The sequence below is a fragment of the Orcinus orca genome, chromosome 11, assembly GCF_937001465.1.
Source record: "Orcinus orca chromosome 11, mOrcOrc1.1, whole genome shotgun sequence".
Taxonomy (NCBI): domain Eukaryota; kingdom Metazoa; phylum Chordata; class Mammalia; order Artiodactyla; family Delphinidae; genus Orcinus; species Orcinus orca.
This window is the reverse complement of record NC_064569.1, coordinates 77,416,326-77,432,139: the sequence shown is the minus strand read 5'-3', so window position 1 is coordinate 77,432,139 and position 15,814 is coordinate 77,416,326. Positions and strand designations below refer to the sequence as shown.

The 15,814-nt window shown below is 35.1% G+C and overlaps 1 protein-coding gene across 7 annotated transcripts in view; it reads left to right on the top strand.

Annotated features, from left to right (window-relative positions):
• Positions 1–15,814, top strand: part of NR2C1 (nuclear receptor subfamily 2 group C member 1) — a 46,022-nt gene that overhangs the window by 15,705 nt on the left and 14,503 nt on the right. For 5 of the 7 annotated variants that reach the window (XR_004483124.2, XM_033427711.2, XM_033427710.2 and 2 more), the window contains 3 exons: positions 2,937–3,121; positions 4,334–4,499; positions 10,164–10,285. Coding sequence is in view for 6 of the 7 variants with exons in the window: in XM_033427711.2 (XP_033283602.1) it covers positions 2,937–3,121; positions 4,334–4,499; positions 10,164–10,285 (473 nt within the window). In the remaining variant the exon portion in view is untranslated. The remainder of the gene's footprint in view (positions 1–2,936; positions 3,122–4,333; positions 4,500–10,163; positions 10,286–15,814) is intronic. The other 2 variants (XM_033427709.2, XM_033427713.2) reach the window with 2 other exon arrangements.

Here is a 15,814-nt window from a genome sequence, read left to right as displayed (position 1 = left end):
TGTATCCAGGTCATCTGGGTTCTCTTAGAGAGTTGGAGCAGCTCTTTATTGAGCAAGGCGTCTGAAAGAAAAAAGGTTTGCTTATTTAGATCCAGCATGTAGAGTTTCTCTAGTGTTAAACATTTTTCCTGAAGACAGATTTCAGAGAGACTATGAATAGTGTTTCTCTCAGGCTATAATGTGATCTGGTTTCATATGCCCCATAAGATTATTCAGTCTATATATGGCCAGATTTATGCTGTTATTTGTTGCTTGATACTTTAAGGCACTCTTAATACTTGTGCTCTGGAGTCAAATTTCATCTGCCATTTACTAGCTGCATAACCTTGGGCAAGTTATTTGACCTCTTAGTGCCTCAGTTTCTTTCCTCATCTGTAAAATAAGGGATAATAAGAGTGTCTACCTTACAGGCTGAGCTTTAGCATGTTGTTATTAATTGAGGAGATTTGGTATCTTACCATAAATATACATCGTGAGGAATTACATACAAGATTTCACTTATCCTTATCTACATGGTTTGTGCTTAGAATGGTGGTTACAATTTCATTGACATTACCTCCATTAGGAAAGGAAGAGAACTAAGTTTTGTTGAAAAATTACTATTTGCCCAGACACTGTAGTTTTCTATATGTTTTTATATTAAATTGTATTAACAGTCTTGTGCGGTTAGTTTCTGACGAATGGTCCCAAAACTGTCAAGTTACAATATGAGATCTTTCCACTTTAAACATCTAGTTAGATACATAGGTTATGAAATGGAAGAGATTATATAAGTGTTTAAGTTTTAGTTGAAAATAAGAATACCTAAAAATGTTAACTCCTTTTACTCATATATATAAAAGAAGGCTGGAGCAGTGGTTAGGAGCATGGGCTTTCCAGTCAGACAGTCTGACTTCCCATCCTGCCTCCACTGCTTACTGCTGGAGTGACGATGGGTAATTCTTCTTATGAATAATAAAGGGATGATGATTCCTATTTCACAGGGTTGTGAGGATTAAGTAAAAAACATGTAAGTAGCAATCCTGTAAGAAACTCAGTAACTAGTGGATTACTGAGTAAATGATTCTAGGACCATTCATTAATTTGGGGAGAGCACAAAACTTACTTGCCTACCTATTCAGTGAAATCAATTTCGCATAAACTAAAGAATTGATAGAAGAAATGAAGTTCAGGACTTCCCTGGTGGTGCAGTAGTTAAGAATCTGCCTGCCAATGCAGGGGACACGGGTTCGATCCCTGGGGCAGGAAGATCCCACATGCCAAGGAGCAACTAAGCCCGGGAGCCACGACTGCTGAGCCTGTGCACTAGAGCCTGCCAGCCACAACTACTGAGCCCATGCGCCACAACTACTGAAGCCCACGCACCCTAGAGCCCACATGCTGCAACTACTGAGCCCATGTGCTGCAACCACTGAAGTCCGTGCTCCTAGAGCCCGTGCACTGCAATGAAGAGTAACCCCCACTCACTGCAACTAGAGATAGCCCCGCACAGCAGTGAAGACCCAACACAGCCCCCAAAAATAAATAAATAATATTTAAATTAAAAAAAAAAAAAGAAATGAAATTCAAGGAAACATATCTATCCTCTTAGGATTAATAACACTAAAAACAAAAACCGTAAGGGTATAATGAGGGGACTTTCTCGGTGGTCCAGTGGTAAAGAATCTGCCTTACAATGCAGGGGACACGGGTTCGATCCCTGGTCAGGGAACTAAGATCCCACATGCCATGGGGCAACTAAGCCGCGTGCCACAACTGCTGAGCTCGCACGCCTCAACTAGAGCCCACGTGCCACAAGCTATAGAGCCCACGTGCCCTGGAGCCTGTGCGCCACTACCAGAGAGAGAAGACCCGCATGCTGCAACTAGAGAGAAGCCCGTGCACCACAATGAAGAGCCCGCGTGCCTCAATGAAGATCCCCCATATGCTGCAACTAAGACCCAACAGAGCCAAAAAAGGAAGAAAAAAAAAAAAGCTATAATGAATAATTTTAAATATCTGTGGTCCTATCAATAGGCCATAGAAGGCAACGAAGGGCCTTTCATTAGGTTAGGGTAGAATAATTAGAGCATTTATAAAAGAATAATGAATTGAAGCACATAAAATTTATAAAAATCTGAATTTAAAATGATACTCAGAATTCATCCTTCATCATGAGAGGTTGCTATGGCATTGATTCATTGCTCTAAAAATAGGTAAGTAAAAGGAAGAAAAATCAAGCACTTACCTGCCTTTCCTGTACAGATTATATTTCTGGGTAGTCAGAGAGTTAAGGATAGAAAGTTTTTTTATAAAAGAATTATAGTTTATATGCATAAAAATACACATTAACAAAAATAAAAGCTGAAGACAAATAGGAAAACGTGCACTGTATAACAAAAGCCCAATATCTTAAATATGTAAAGAGACTTTCCAGCTACACAGTGCCTGATGTTCAATGCATTTAACACAGTGGCTGGTAAAAGTTGGCATCCTAGAAGTCTGTTCAATAATCCACTTTCCTTTTTTTTCTCTTTTCATTAATAAAACATTAATTTTATCCGATATAACTTTAAAGTTTGTATAATAAGTTTTGGAAATTACTGTAATAATATTATCAGAATTTTAATGCTAAAAAGGACTTGAAAGATCATCTAATGTAATGTCCTTTTACAGAGAAAGCAATTGTTACATGGATAGATTAGCCAGTAAGTGCAGTTTTTAGTTTAAGGTAACTTTTGTATAAACATTTCCTAGGAAATGTACCTGATATTTTTAAACTTGTAGTTTCCTCAAGTTACCTCAAAGCTCAGAGCTCTTTGATTTTACTTTTTGGATTTCATTTATCTTAGAGTACTTTTCTTTTGGCATTTCATACTCTAGAATTAGGTATTTCAGATTTAAAAGTTTACTGATAACCAATTTGCAGAATTTTAATTTTTTTTTTTTTTTTAAAGGCTGAATCATGTCAGGGAGATTTAAGTACATTGGCAAGTGTGGTTACATCATTAGCAAACCTTGGAAAAACTAAAGATCTTTCTCAAAATAGTAACGAAATGTCTATGATTGAAAGCTTAAGCAATGGTGATACCTCTTTGTGTGAATTTCATCAAGAAATGCAGACTAATGGTGATGTTTCAAGGTAAGGTCTGTTTTGATTATGTGTCCTTTTGCTCAAGTGTCCTTTAGTATTTCTTAAAATATGTTTATGTTAAATATTATTTATAGAAGTTTCAAAAAACATATTTCTATTAGACTTAGAAAACTTAAGGCATAAGTAAATTTTAATTGAAAAATTCTATTCAATATAAAATGTCCAGCAGGTTACATTGTCAACAGTGAGCCATAAGTGAATAAGATAAGATTAGAAATGTAGTCATAAAATTCAGGAATTTTTTTTTCAATAAAGATGATAATTTGGGTCTGATTTTTCAGATATCTTAGTTGCCAGATTTTATCTTTTGTGTATTTAAAGTTAAATATTTGTCTTTCTAGGCAGTCATGTTCATTTTCCCCACCAATTTCTAGTGATGAAAATAGATTCTAAAAACTTAGTGGAATCAATTACGATTTTAAGTTTACACTTCAGGAAACTCGTATCAGAATTCTACTTTTCCTTCTTTTGGTATTAATACTTAGGATGCAGAAACCAGATTTTTTCAGGCTTTTTTCACACTATTCATCTTCTGAAATATTGAAGAAACTGCATTTAAGAGTCTCAAATGAGTACTTTGTTAAATATGAGATTTTAAAGAGCTGTAGAAGGCATTTCATTGTAAAATATGGGGAGCTATTTTGACTAGTTAATTTGCTAATATTATTTGCCATCCTGATCTCAAATTCTTATAGTTCAGATATAGCTGTGTTACCATAAGTTTTAAAGTATTCTCTGAATTTTTAAACAAAATTAAAACCTAACTTTGTGTTGTGTAGAATACAATAAAGTCAACATAAGTTCTTGCCCTTGGTTTTCTAAATAACTTATGTATGTAAAATAAATGGGCTGATACCTTGTAGTATCAAACGTATAGCTTGTAAAAGCATATTTTCATACCAAAGCATAAGAATTTTTCTCCCCTTAAATTATGTAAGTTTTTTTAAAAGACTTTAATCCTCTGGTAAAATACATTAATATAATAATATAGTTTTTCATACGATATATTTGAAGTTTAATTTGTTGCTTTTGGAGAGAGTGAGTCAAAGACATCACTGAAATAGAATGCTCAGTGATACACCAAAGTTCTATTTTCTAAACAATTTTTAAGGCCTAAATCTTAACTTCAGAATTTTATATAGAATTTTCATTTTATTGTGGAGATTGGCCAAGCTCACAGCTTCTGATGTCTCCTTATAGGGCATTTGACACTCTTGCAAAAGCATTGAATCCTGGAGAGAGCACAGCCTGTCAGAGCTCAGTAGAGGGCATGGAAGGAAACGTACATCTAATTGCTGGAGACTCAAGCATAAATTACATCGAAAAAGAGGGGCCACTTCTCAGCGATTCACATGTAGCTTTCAGGGTATTTCTATATATATGTATATATATATATATTTCATAATTTTTATGTTGGTTACCATTTTGATTTTAATTGTCCTTTCAAAAATCAAAGTATATTTGTTGTGCTTTTAAAGTCAGAAATACCCCTGATAGAATTTGAGACAGCAGCTAAAACATACAAAATAATGGCTCAATAAAACATCCTGTTTATAAATCATAGTCATTATATCAAATAATGTGATTAAGAGTATAAAAGTTAGCTTTTAGAACATTTAGACATTTTTTTCATTTAGACTCTATTAAATATAGTTTTATTGATGGTGGTATTTTTAACTTAAGTATTGGCATTTGTGCTGTGTTGAATCCACTGGTTTATCCAGCGCCTAGCTGCTACTACTTTAGTGTAAACCAGTTATCTAAGACCCAGATATTCTGCTTTTACCAAGTAACTACAAAGAACACAATTAATTATATATTGCCCCAATTAGCTAGCTCTCAGCTTTATTTTTTTTATTATTTTTTATTTTATTTTATTTTTTTGCGGTACGCGGGCCTCTCACTGTTGTGGCCTCTCCCGCTGCGGAGCACAGGCTCCGGACATGCAGGCTCAGCGGCCATGGCCCATGGGCGCAGCTGCTCTGTGGCATGTGGGATCTTCACGAACCGGGGCACGAACCCATGTCCCCTGCATCGGCAGGCGGACTCTCAACCACTGCGCCACCAGGGAAGCTCTCAGCTTTATTTTAAGAAGGTTAAAATTATTTAATTCTAACTTCTGTTTTTTAACTTTTTGTACTTTAACCACTTGGAGAAGATACATTTGTAATTTCTTTTTTGCTTCCTTAAATATGTTAATTTATGATGGAAACAATACATGTGGAATACTAGAAACAATGCATGTAGAATATTAGAAAATAACTTTCTGGCATTTGATTTGTCATTCAAATAATATTTGGACCACAGCTATAGATAGGCTGACCATTGAGGCCCTACATTAAGACCCTGCTGTTTTGACCCCTCCATTTTAACCACTCTTTATCTTTGCTCTGCCAGCTCTGAGTACTGTCAGCGAATCATATGCAAGTGATTGCAAGTACTTAGGAGATTTCAATTAGCAATGCATAGCAGTCCTGGAATACCTGAGGGTAGTTGCTCTTAACTTTACTATAGATTATAAATTTCCATGGATTTCTTACAAAAATATGCACAGTTATCAAATAGATATGTGTGCTACTGGCAGAAATAATGAACACAAAATAAATCTAACACTGGCCAGAACTGCATATGATAAAATTTATTCTTGTAAAATTTGACTTGTAGAAATGGCCCAGAGAAACCTCACAGTGACTTAAATAATTCTGTAATTTGATATAGGCAATAAAACATATCAGTGAAACCAGTCTTTATGGAACATTTCACCAAAGATAATTTACATGGAAAAAATTAGAAATGTTTTACTTGTACTTTACAAGAAAAAAATTTATGGGGGCTGTAAGAACAGGCAGTGGGAATAATCAGTGTCATTCTTTAAAAATTTGTTTTGGACAGGTGAATTGGGGAAATTAGAACTTTTTTTTCCCTTCTAGAATTGGTTTTTTTCATTCTGTCTTTGACCCACCATACTCTGGGTATCCTCAGAATCAGCACTATGAAGTTTCTTGCTCTCCTGGAAAGGACAGCTCCTTTCTTCTCTGATTCTTATTTACAGCCTCTTGAGTTTTACTTTTCAGTGAGTTCCCAGCCTGGTACTGTCATGATTAGTTCTCTCACTGAGATTTTATTGTCATGAGTTTCAAGCCCTGATATCTATAATCAAAAATTCAGTCCTCTCAATTGCTGAACTAACTAGCATTTTGTTTTTCTCTGGCATTTTTGTGTACAGTGCAGTTTGCACCTGCTTTCATGCACATTCTTTCATTTGAGCCTCACCACGGTCTGTTGAGAAGCTTTGGATTTTTATTGTCGTTTTGTAAATGAGAAGAGGTTTGGAGGCTTTCGTTGTCTTATTGAAAGCATTCTAGACATTAAGAAGAAATAGTCTAATATGTAACTTGCATTTTGATTCTGAAGAATCTAGAACAATAGTAATATTTAACATTTTTATTAAACTTTAGTTTCTGGTGTGATTTCATATACTTTATTCCACTTGATTTTTTTAAATTTCCTATACAAATAATCAAGGTGGATAGAATTACCATTTAAAAATAAGCATATGAGACAGAGGTAGGTATTTCTAAAACTGTTCCTCTCTGATGTTCATTATCTCAATATTAGAATCACAATCCTTCTAGTCACCATGTTTGATGTTTGGGAGACATTATCATTCTCCCCAAACCTCACTACCTTCCATTCCATGACAGAATCCTAACCATTCTATTGTTTGAATTTCTCGCTTCCTCTTCATTTTTACTGCCATATTTCATTCCTTTACAAATTTTTTACTTAAACTGTTAATAGTAATTAACCTTTGCTTCCAGTCTCCTCATCTTGTCCTGTGCACTGGTAGCAGAGTGATATTTGTTAAATAAACAATCCAGTTATGCTTCTGTGCTGCCTAAAATTCTTCAGTAGTTTTCCATTGCCCATCGTTTCTCAGACATGCCTGCCCCTTTCTTGGCCCTCTCTATAGCTCATTCAGTTTCCATTTTATTCCTCTGTTGAGACTACAACACCTAGCTTAGTGGATCACAGTGAAAGATGCAGTAATATGGTTGCTGAATTACTATGTAATCCAGGGTCACACAGCTAATTAATGACAAGTTGAAAGTATTATAGAATCCAGGTCTGCTAATTCAAGTCAAATGATTTTTTATTTTATTTATTTATTTATTTATATTTATTTATTTATTTTGGCTGCTTTGGGTCTTTGTTGCTGCGCGGGGGCTTTCTCTAGTTGTGGCGAGTGGGGGCTACTCTTCGATGCAGTGCACGGGCTTCTCATTGCAGTGGTTTCTCTTGTTGCGGAGCACAGGCTCTAGGCACGTGGGCTTCAGTAGTTTTGGCATGCGAGCTCAGTAGTTGTGGCTTGCAGGCTCTAGAGCACAGCCTCAGTAGTTGTGGCACACGGGCTTAGTTGCTCCGCAGCATGTGGATCTTCCAGACCAGGGCTCAAACCCATGTCCCATGCACTGGCAGGCGGATTCTTAACCACTGCACCACCAGGGAAGTCCCCAGATAGCTTTTTAGAAGCTGTATCATTCAGCCTGTTTTCAGAACTGCTAGAAAGGTAATTGCAGGCAAGTAATTACTTCTAAAATAGGTAGCCAAGTTTAGTTCATGTCAACACTCTTTTTAAAAGTCATCTTAATATAATAAATGTGCATAATTTGAAAAATGTGTTTAATTCAATTTATAAACCTGAAAATCCACAGGCATTTTTCGGAAACTTTAACACCTTTGTAGTAGAAATTTACCTTCTCTGTACAGAGGAAGAAATCTTTGTCTTTTCAGTCTAAAAGACCTGTTGAATGAATTGTTTCTTCAGCTAGCATTGGCTTTCTGATTGATATTGCTAGAGGTAGATCTTGCTTTAAGAAAATTAAGTATGTAAAATAGATAAATTACAAGCCATTTCCTCTCTATATAAAATAATACAACATGGCAGTCTTGAATAATGAATTCTTCTAGTATATATTGCAAGTGGTTTCAGTTTTATGATAGAGCAACAGAGACTTTGCAACGTTGTCACCACTGTTGTGTAAATCAGGGTGCATCTGTACTTTTAGCCCTTATATCCAGTTTTTACATATTATAAGTATTTCATTTGTTTAAAAGTGATTTTAAACTACTTAGCAAAGGGTAATCTTGTTTTTGCACCTTATTCCTCCCCCCCTTAAAACTAGTAATCTTTGGTAATCCCCGACTTTTCAGGCTTTTTTTCCCCTACTCACCTTAGACAGTCCTGAAAATGTATGATAGTTCCCAATTTGTTTTTCATATACTTATGTGCAGAAACCGTTGCATCCTAATAATTATATTTATCATGCTTAATATCTGCTTACCTACAGTTCTTTTAAGAATTGTCTTAAGTAATGTTATTTTAATTTACTGCTCCAGTAAACATTTCTTAAACATTTAAAAAATTATCTTTTCACACATGGAATTTCAACTGTCAGTTGCCCTGTTGTTTTATTACTTGACACCATTTATAAGTAGATAAACCATTTATGGCTAATATTGAACAAAGGAAGTTAATATTTTTTGCATTTTTATATAACATTTCCAGAGAACTTTGATATCATTTTGATGAAAACCTTTGATCTGTTTGGCATCGTAGACACCTTTGAGAATCTGATAAAAGCTATATATGCCTTCCCCAGAAAAATACATATGGACGTATCCACCCATCCCACTATAGAGGTAGCCACTGTTAACTGTGTGGTGTATCTCCGCCTGTCACATATATATAATATAATACATATAAAATGTGTATGTATATACACATACTCTCTTCTTAACATAAATTGGGTCATCTGCATATTATTTTGCTGTTTTTTTCTACGTAGATGTCTGTGAAATGTTTTTCCTATGCTATCTCAGTTTATCTTACTAATTTTAATGCCTACAGGGTACCTTATAGCATGGATTATTCTTTTTCTTAGAGATAGAAGATTGGGTTATTGCCAGCATTTAATTTCTCTGTTAAGAGTGGTGCTGAAATGGACATCCTTATATGTGCTTTTTTTGTGGATGTATGCAAGTATCTTTTTGGAATAGAGATTTAGAAGTGGCACGGTTAGGTCATAGGATAAACTCAATTTTAAAATTTTGATAGATACAGCCAAATTGCCCTTCACTTTACCAATACTCAGAAGTATGTGTTTCCCTGTATCATCACCTATGCTTGATATTATTGATCATTTTAATAATTTTAAAATAGAAAAAAAGTTTCTTATGGATGAAATTACATTTCATTTATAGCAATAAAAGTTCTCTTTAACAAGATTTTCAAAAATGCTTTTAGAAGTATTTTGATGTAGGATATTTATTTCCAACACATTTAAAATAATTACCTACGGTCTGCAGTACAGACTGATAGATAGCCTGTGAGCATTATGGCCACAGACACATTTTGTTTTACCTGTAGATTAAATGGGGAGATTTTACAAAGAAGCTGCTCTTTGAAAAATTGAAAGAGCTGGTAGTACTGAGCCCAAATTCCCATAAGTTTTCAGTGTGTTGAATTCAAGTCACAGTCATGCCCTTTATCTGGGAATATGCACTTTCCAAATGGCATCAGCAGGCTCACTTCACTCATTATTCTCCTGACCCTGTAAGCATTTGAATTTGTTATCCCCGTAGCCTAAATGAAAGGGACATTTAACATAAAGGATTGCTCCTTAAACTGAATTTGTTGTATATCACTGTTAATGAAGGGAGGGAAGGAAAAGACATGTTATTAGACCAAGACAAAAAATAAATTTTAAAAAACAACCAGATGTCATGGTTGGTATTTGTTAAGTGGAATTCTGCTTTATCTGAATTTGCTTTGTTAGAAACTGTGGTCTTCTCATTTATTCTAAATCCTATTTTTAGCTGTAAAATCTAGTGACTTGGATTATTTCAAGATTTGCCTTTGGGTTAATATATTAGTTATTTGATATGTTTACATTTAAGTTTTTCAAAGAAATGATGATTTAGAATTGTCCGACGTAAGATAACTTACCTCAGTCCCTGTTCGCACTAGCTCACCATGCCATCTCCTATGCCTGAGTACCTGAATGTGCACTACATTGGGGAGTCTGCCTCCAGACTGCTGTTCTTATCAATGCACTGGGCACTTTCGATTCCTTCCTTCCAGGCTCTAGGGTAAGTGTCTTGAAGTCCTTGAATATAAGTGTGATTTTCTAGTACAGACGTACATTAGGCAAGAACTTTTATTTTGGGAGGATTTGATTAAAGGGGGGGGAAATTATATAACATTATAACTTGAAATTTTGTCATTTATATGATGAATCATGGCAGGTGGTATTTACTGTATATTATTTTTATGTGGAAGATTATCTGAACTTCATAATTTGACTAAGTTAATAATTTTTTTTTTTTTTATTGCACTTACCTTTATTGTGCTTCACAGGTTTTGTGTTTTTTTTTTTTTTTTTTTTTTTTTTTTTAACATCTTTATTGGGGTATAATTGCTTTACAATGGTGTATTAGTTTCTGCTTTATAACAAAGTGAATCAGTCATACGACTAAGTTAATAATTTGAATGAAGTAAATGCAGTGGAGCTGATAAATCATGGCCAGCATTTGTAATAGGCCATCTTTTTTTTTTTTTTTTTTTTTGCGGTACGCGGGCCTCTCACTGTTGTGGCCTCTCCCGCTGCGGAGCACAGGCTCCGGACGCGCAAGCTTAGCGGCCATGGCTCACAGGCCCAGACGCTCCGCGGCATGTGGGATCCTCCCAAACCGGGGCACGAACCTGTGTCCCCTGCATCGGCAGGCGGACTCTCAACCACTGTGCCACCAGGGAAGCCCTGTAATAGGCCATCTTTGATTGGCTTAAATTAGGGAGGCTCTAGGGATGTCTTGGGGTTGTTGTTTCCCTCCACCACCACTGTTTCAGTGTCACCTCAGGCTTGTTAATAAGGTGCTGAAACTTGTATACACTGAATATGTTTGAAAATAGAATCATGTGGTTGCCCAACAAAAAGGGTAAGAAAATGTAAATTATCCCATACCACCACTGTGATGATTTGGAAATTTGGTTTGCCACTAAAAGGCACATCTGTACTCTGTTTGAATTAGATGATAATGGAAAATGGTCTACTCTAAGGAACCCGAGCTTTATCTAAAGCTTGCCAGATTTACTTATATTGCTTTAAAGTAACTGGGATGAAGAAGCAAAGAGACCATGGAAAAAGTTAAGCCCATAGTTAGAAAAGTATTGTTTGAGTTGTAGGACCTTACTCTACAATATGATTTCATAAACAGTTCAGTTTCATATCCTGTACATCTGTTTTCCCATTCGCCAAATAGGAATAATAACTGCTCATTCTTTATCCTTAGAGAATATTTTGAATATAACTAAAAAACATATCTGAATCATGACTGTAAAAGGCGTATATAGAACCCCACTATAATTTGACTTATTAATCAGTGTTGGATGTACCATGCATTAAATCATGTACTTAAATAATATAGTTGCATAGACTAAAAGCCTGATTTAGAATGGTTAACCTTCAATTTAAAATGATTGATAGCCCTCTCTCTCAAAATAACATTTAACTTTTAGGATTTCTCCAGTCTGCTTAAGAAAAAATTAAAATACAATGTAAATTTACATGTTAACAGTTTATTTATTTTAAAGCATTAAACGTGATTCCTTAAGCTTGTAACTGGCATACATATGCCTTGAAAAGTAACCTGGTGATATTTTTCATAATAGGTTATCAATTATTATAGTAAAAAACAAAAGGAAAGATGTAGCAGGGAGTGATCTGAATTCCTTGAGTTGGTTATAACACCATTGATCTTAAGTATGTCTGTTAAATTGAGTGTGATTATCCTATAGAAATAGTCCGAATGTTGGAGAAACCAGAAATGAAGCCTGGAGTTTCCAGTTATAATATAATTTTATAGTGGCAGCCACAATTCCCTGTGATCTGTATTGAAAAATCAGTTTCAATATAACTGCCACAGAACTCTTTGCAATTAGAATTAACTATTGTGTAGCATTTGAAGTCATTAATTGCTACGTAAACTCTTATTTATTATCACTATCTAGATAATTTATAGTTTGAATTAATCAGATGGATGACAACTAAGTACTAATGATGGGAAATTCTTTTATGCTGTAATAAAAGCTATTCTGAGTCTCCTAGAAACTGGCATTGCTTGCATTTTTATCTCTGGATACAAAACTTGGAAACAAAGCCCTAATTTTACAGAGAGAAACAAAGCAACGTTACTCATTTTCTAAAAGTCAAGTTTGTTTTGGTCAATTTAATGGAGGGGAACAGTAGTTTAAAGACTCTTATACAGTGGGTAGTTAATACTATTTGTATTTTACAATCTTCCTCTGTTTTACAAGGATGTTACTTTTCTGTTTAAGATTTGTAGTTTCAATACTTACAGGAATTCAGTTGTTTTTCAGTTCTATCTGCATAATTTAGGTAAGTGACTACAGTAATAGACTCATTTGGGGGGAGGGGCACTGGACATGATTTGTCTGGAGTAAAGGCAGCAGTCCGCTTTAACTAGATTCTTGTAACCAAAAGTTCCAAGCTATCACCATTTGCTACAGGAGACTTTACTGAATAATTTAAAAACCTTCCATTAAATGCTAACCCTGAAAGTTGACTCTTTTAAAATCCCACTGAAACAGAGTAATGTTTACTATAACTGTGGGTTTGAAACCAGTTCTCTTGCCATATCACTACTTTTCCCTAAGGAAAAAACAGATGCTACCAGGTAAAGTATAATGCCTTGCTTATATAAAGCCAAATGGTTAGGTTATCCCCAGGTATAGGTGAGTTCAAAAGTCATATTCCTTTATCAAAATAAATAGTGTAAACGATGATCTGATCTCTGATTATGAGTACTACATACATATTTTAATGAACATTAACAATGTAGTACAATTGTTAGAGGAAAATACCTATATCTATTTGTGAAAGAAGTTATGTTTACTGTTATGCAACTTATTTTATTTATTAACACTTGCGTTGCACCTGACTGCCTCCTCTACCCAGCTCTTTTTGCTTCTCAAAGGAAAGGTGTTTTGAAAATAGGTGGTATAATGTGACTACAATCGTCATTTGTTTGTTTTCCCTAACAAGAAAAAACTGGCAGCACACATGCCCTTACACCACAGATATTAGCCTTGAATGGAGGAGGTCTCTGCTGAGAAATGTGACTTTAGCATTTTACTTCCTAAAATTTGTAATGATTTATTTTAAAAAAGCGTAGACTTTGACCACCTTGGTTCAAATTCTGGATTTATTCGTTTGCTAGCTCTGTTATTTAACTGAGGCTCCACTTCTACATCTGTAAATTAGCAGAAATGCTTCATACTACTTAAGGGAGCTGATCGGTGTAAACTTCTTCAACACAGTGCTGCTGACAAAGTAGATAGTAAATGCTCACTTTCCTTCATACTCTTAGGAACCTTCTTTCTAAAGGAGACTTGCTGTTTTTCTTTCTGAATGAACTTTGAAGAAACATACTTGAACAATGTAGCTAAGTGTACTACAAGGATTTTATGTTTTGGATAAAAAGTGTAAATAGAGGGACTTCCCTGGAGGTCCAGTGGTTAAGACTTTGTCTTCCAATGCAGGGGGTGCGGGTTTGATCCCTGGGCTGGGAGCTAAGATCGCACGTGCTTCGTGGCCAAAAAACTACAACATAAAACAGAAGCAATACTGTAACAAATTCAATAAAGACTTTAAAAATGGTCCACATCAAAAAAAAATCTTAAAAAAATGTAAATAGATATCTTTCTATAATTGATCTCTGCATTTAACTCTTTCACTTTTCCTTTGGAAACAAAATAATCTGGTGGTTAATTCCTCAGTTGCCACTTTTCATCTTTTTTCCTTAGGGGTACTCATCCTTTGCACTGATACTCCTTAACGTTTTCTCTGAGTCTTCCTCAACAATGCCAACATATTTTCTTAGTAAGAGCTGTAGCACAGGCCATTAAAAACTTTGGCTTTTTTAATCAGTTGGCTCTGTTCTTTTCCCTGTTCTTTGTTCACTGGTTGATTACCTTGGTTAGCTGTTTCCTCTTTTAAACTTCAGAATCAGCGGTTAAGGTGAAAACCGAATTACTTCAGACTTTTCCATCATGTTTGCTTTTAACCTTTTCCTCATGTTTGTAAAATGTTAAAGTAATACTTACGTATAGCAATATAAAGTAAAACTTTACTCTCCAGAGGTAACTAACCCCACTGTTAAAGTTTGGTTTCCTACCAGATCTTTTCCATGCCACATTCAATCAAATACACAAACACTTACACATCCTATTCTTTGCCTTTCTTTTTACACTTATATAATGGACATCTTATATCAGCACGTGTATTCTCCTATTCTTCTTAATGGCTACCTAAGTATTCCATTTTATGGATTTATTATAGTTTACTTATCCCTTATTAGTAAACATTTGGGTTGTTGGCTAGTGTTTTCTGGTGGTCATGTTATATCCAAAGCTACAGTAAGCGTTGTAGCATTATATATATATATTTTCCTACTTGTGTTAGTATTTCTACAAAATAGCTTCTTACAAGTGGAATTGTTGAGTCTAAGAGGGTATATACATTATAGTTTTTTGGCAGGTACTACCAAATTGTCCTCCAGAAAGCTATTCAGTCAGTTTATGCTCATACAAGCAATGAATGAGAATGAATGCTTATTTCCTCACACCCTTCTGAATACTGGATTTTATCCATCTTTTCTGATAAATGAAAGTAATATCTTGTTATCTTTTATTTCATTTGATTTAGTTTGAAATTGAATCTTTTTCTTTCTTTTTTTTTTTTTTTTTTTTGGTCATGCAGCTTGCAGGATCTTAGTTCCCTGACCAGGGATTGAACCCAGGTCCTTGGCAGTGAGAGCACGGAGTCCTAACCACTGGACCACCAGGGAATTTCCAAGATTGAAATTTTAATCATTTTTATATGGAGATTTTTTTAAAATTTATTTTTGGCTGTGTTGGATCTTTGTTGCTGCACACAGGCTTTCTCTAGTTGTGGGGGGCAGGGGCTACTCTTTGTTGTGGAGCGTGGGCTTCAGTAGTTGTGACATGCAGGCTTCAGTAGTTGTGGCTTGTGGGTTCTAGAGCACAGGCTCAGTAGTTGTGGCACATGGGCTTAGTTGCTCCGTGGCATATGGGATCTTCCCTGACTAGGGCTCAAACCCATGTCCCCTGCATTGGCAGGTGGATTCTTAACCACTGTGCCATCAGGGAAGCCCTATATGGAGATTTAAAAATACTGATTTTCTCTTCATTTAAACTTTACTTTCAAATAGATTTTGATAGCCAATTTCTTATGGCAAGTAATTCTTCTCAGATACTGAATGGAAATGAGAGATCAGCTTGGAGATAAAATTTCACCTGAATAATTCCCAGTGAAAAAAATTACTTTCTGTACTCTGAAGTTGACAATATTAGCATTTGTTTGAATATTTTCAATTCTTAAATAAAATGTAATGTTGTAAAGGTGGCTATGGTCCTTAACTTGATGAACGATTTATGTTAAACATGCTGATTATCCTATCGATTATCCTAATTTTAAAGATTTATTAAGAAAAAAGTTTAAGTGCCTTTTATCAGGATGTACATATTTCCTATAAGATGTTCTTAGCACCTTAAATCTCTTTAGAGAAAGGGAAAAGAAA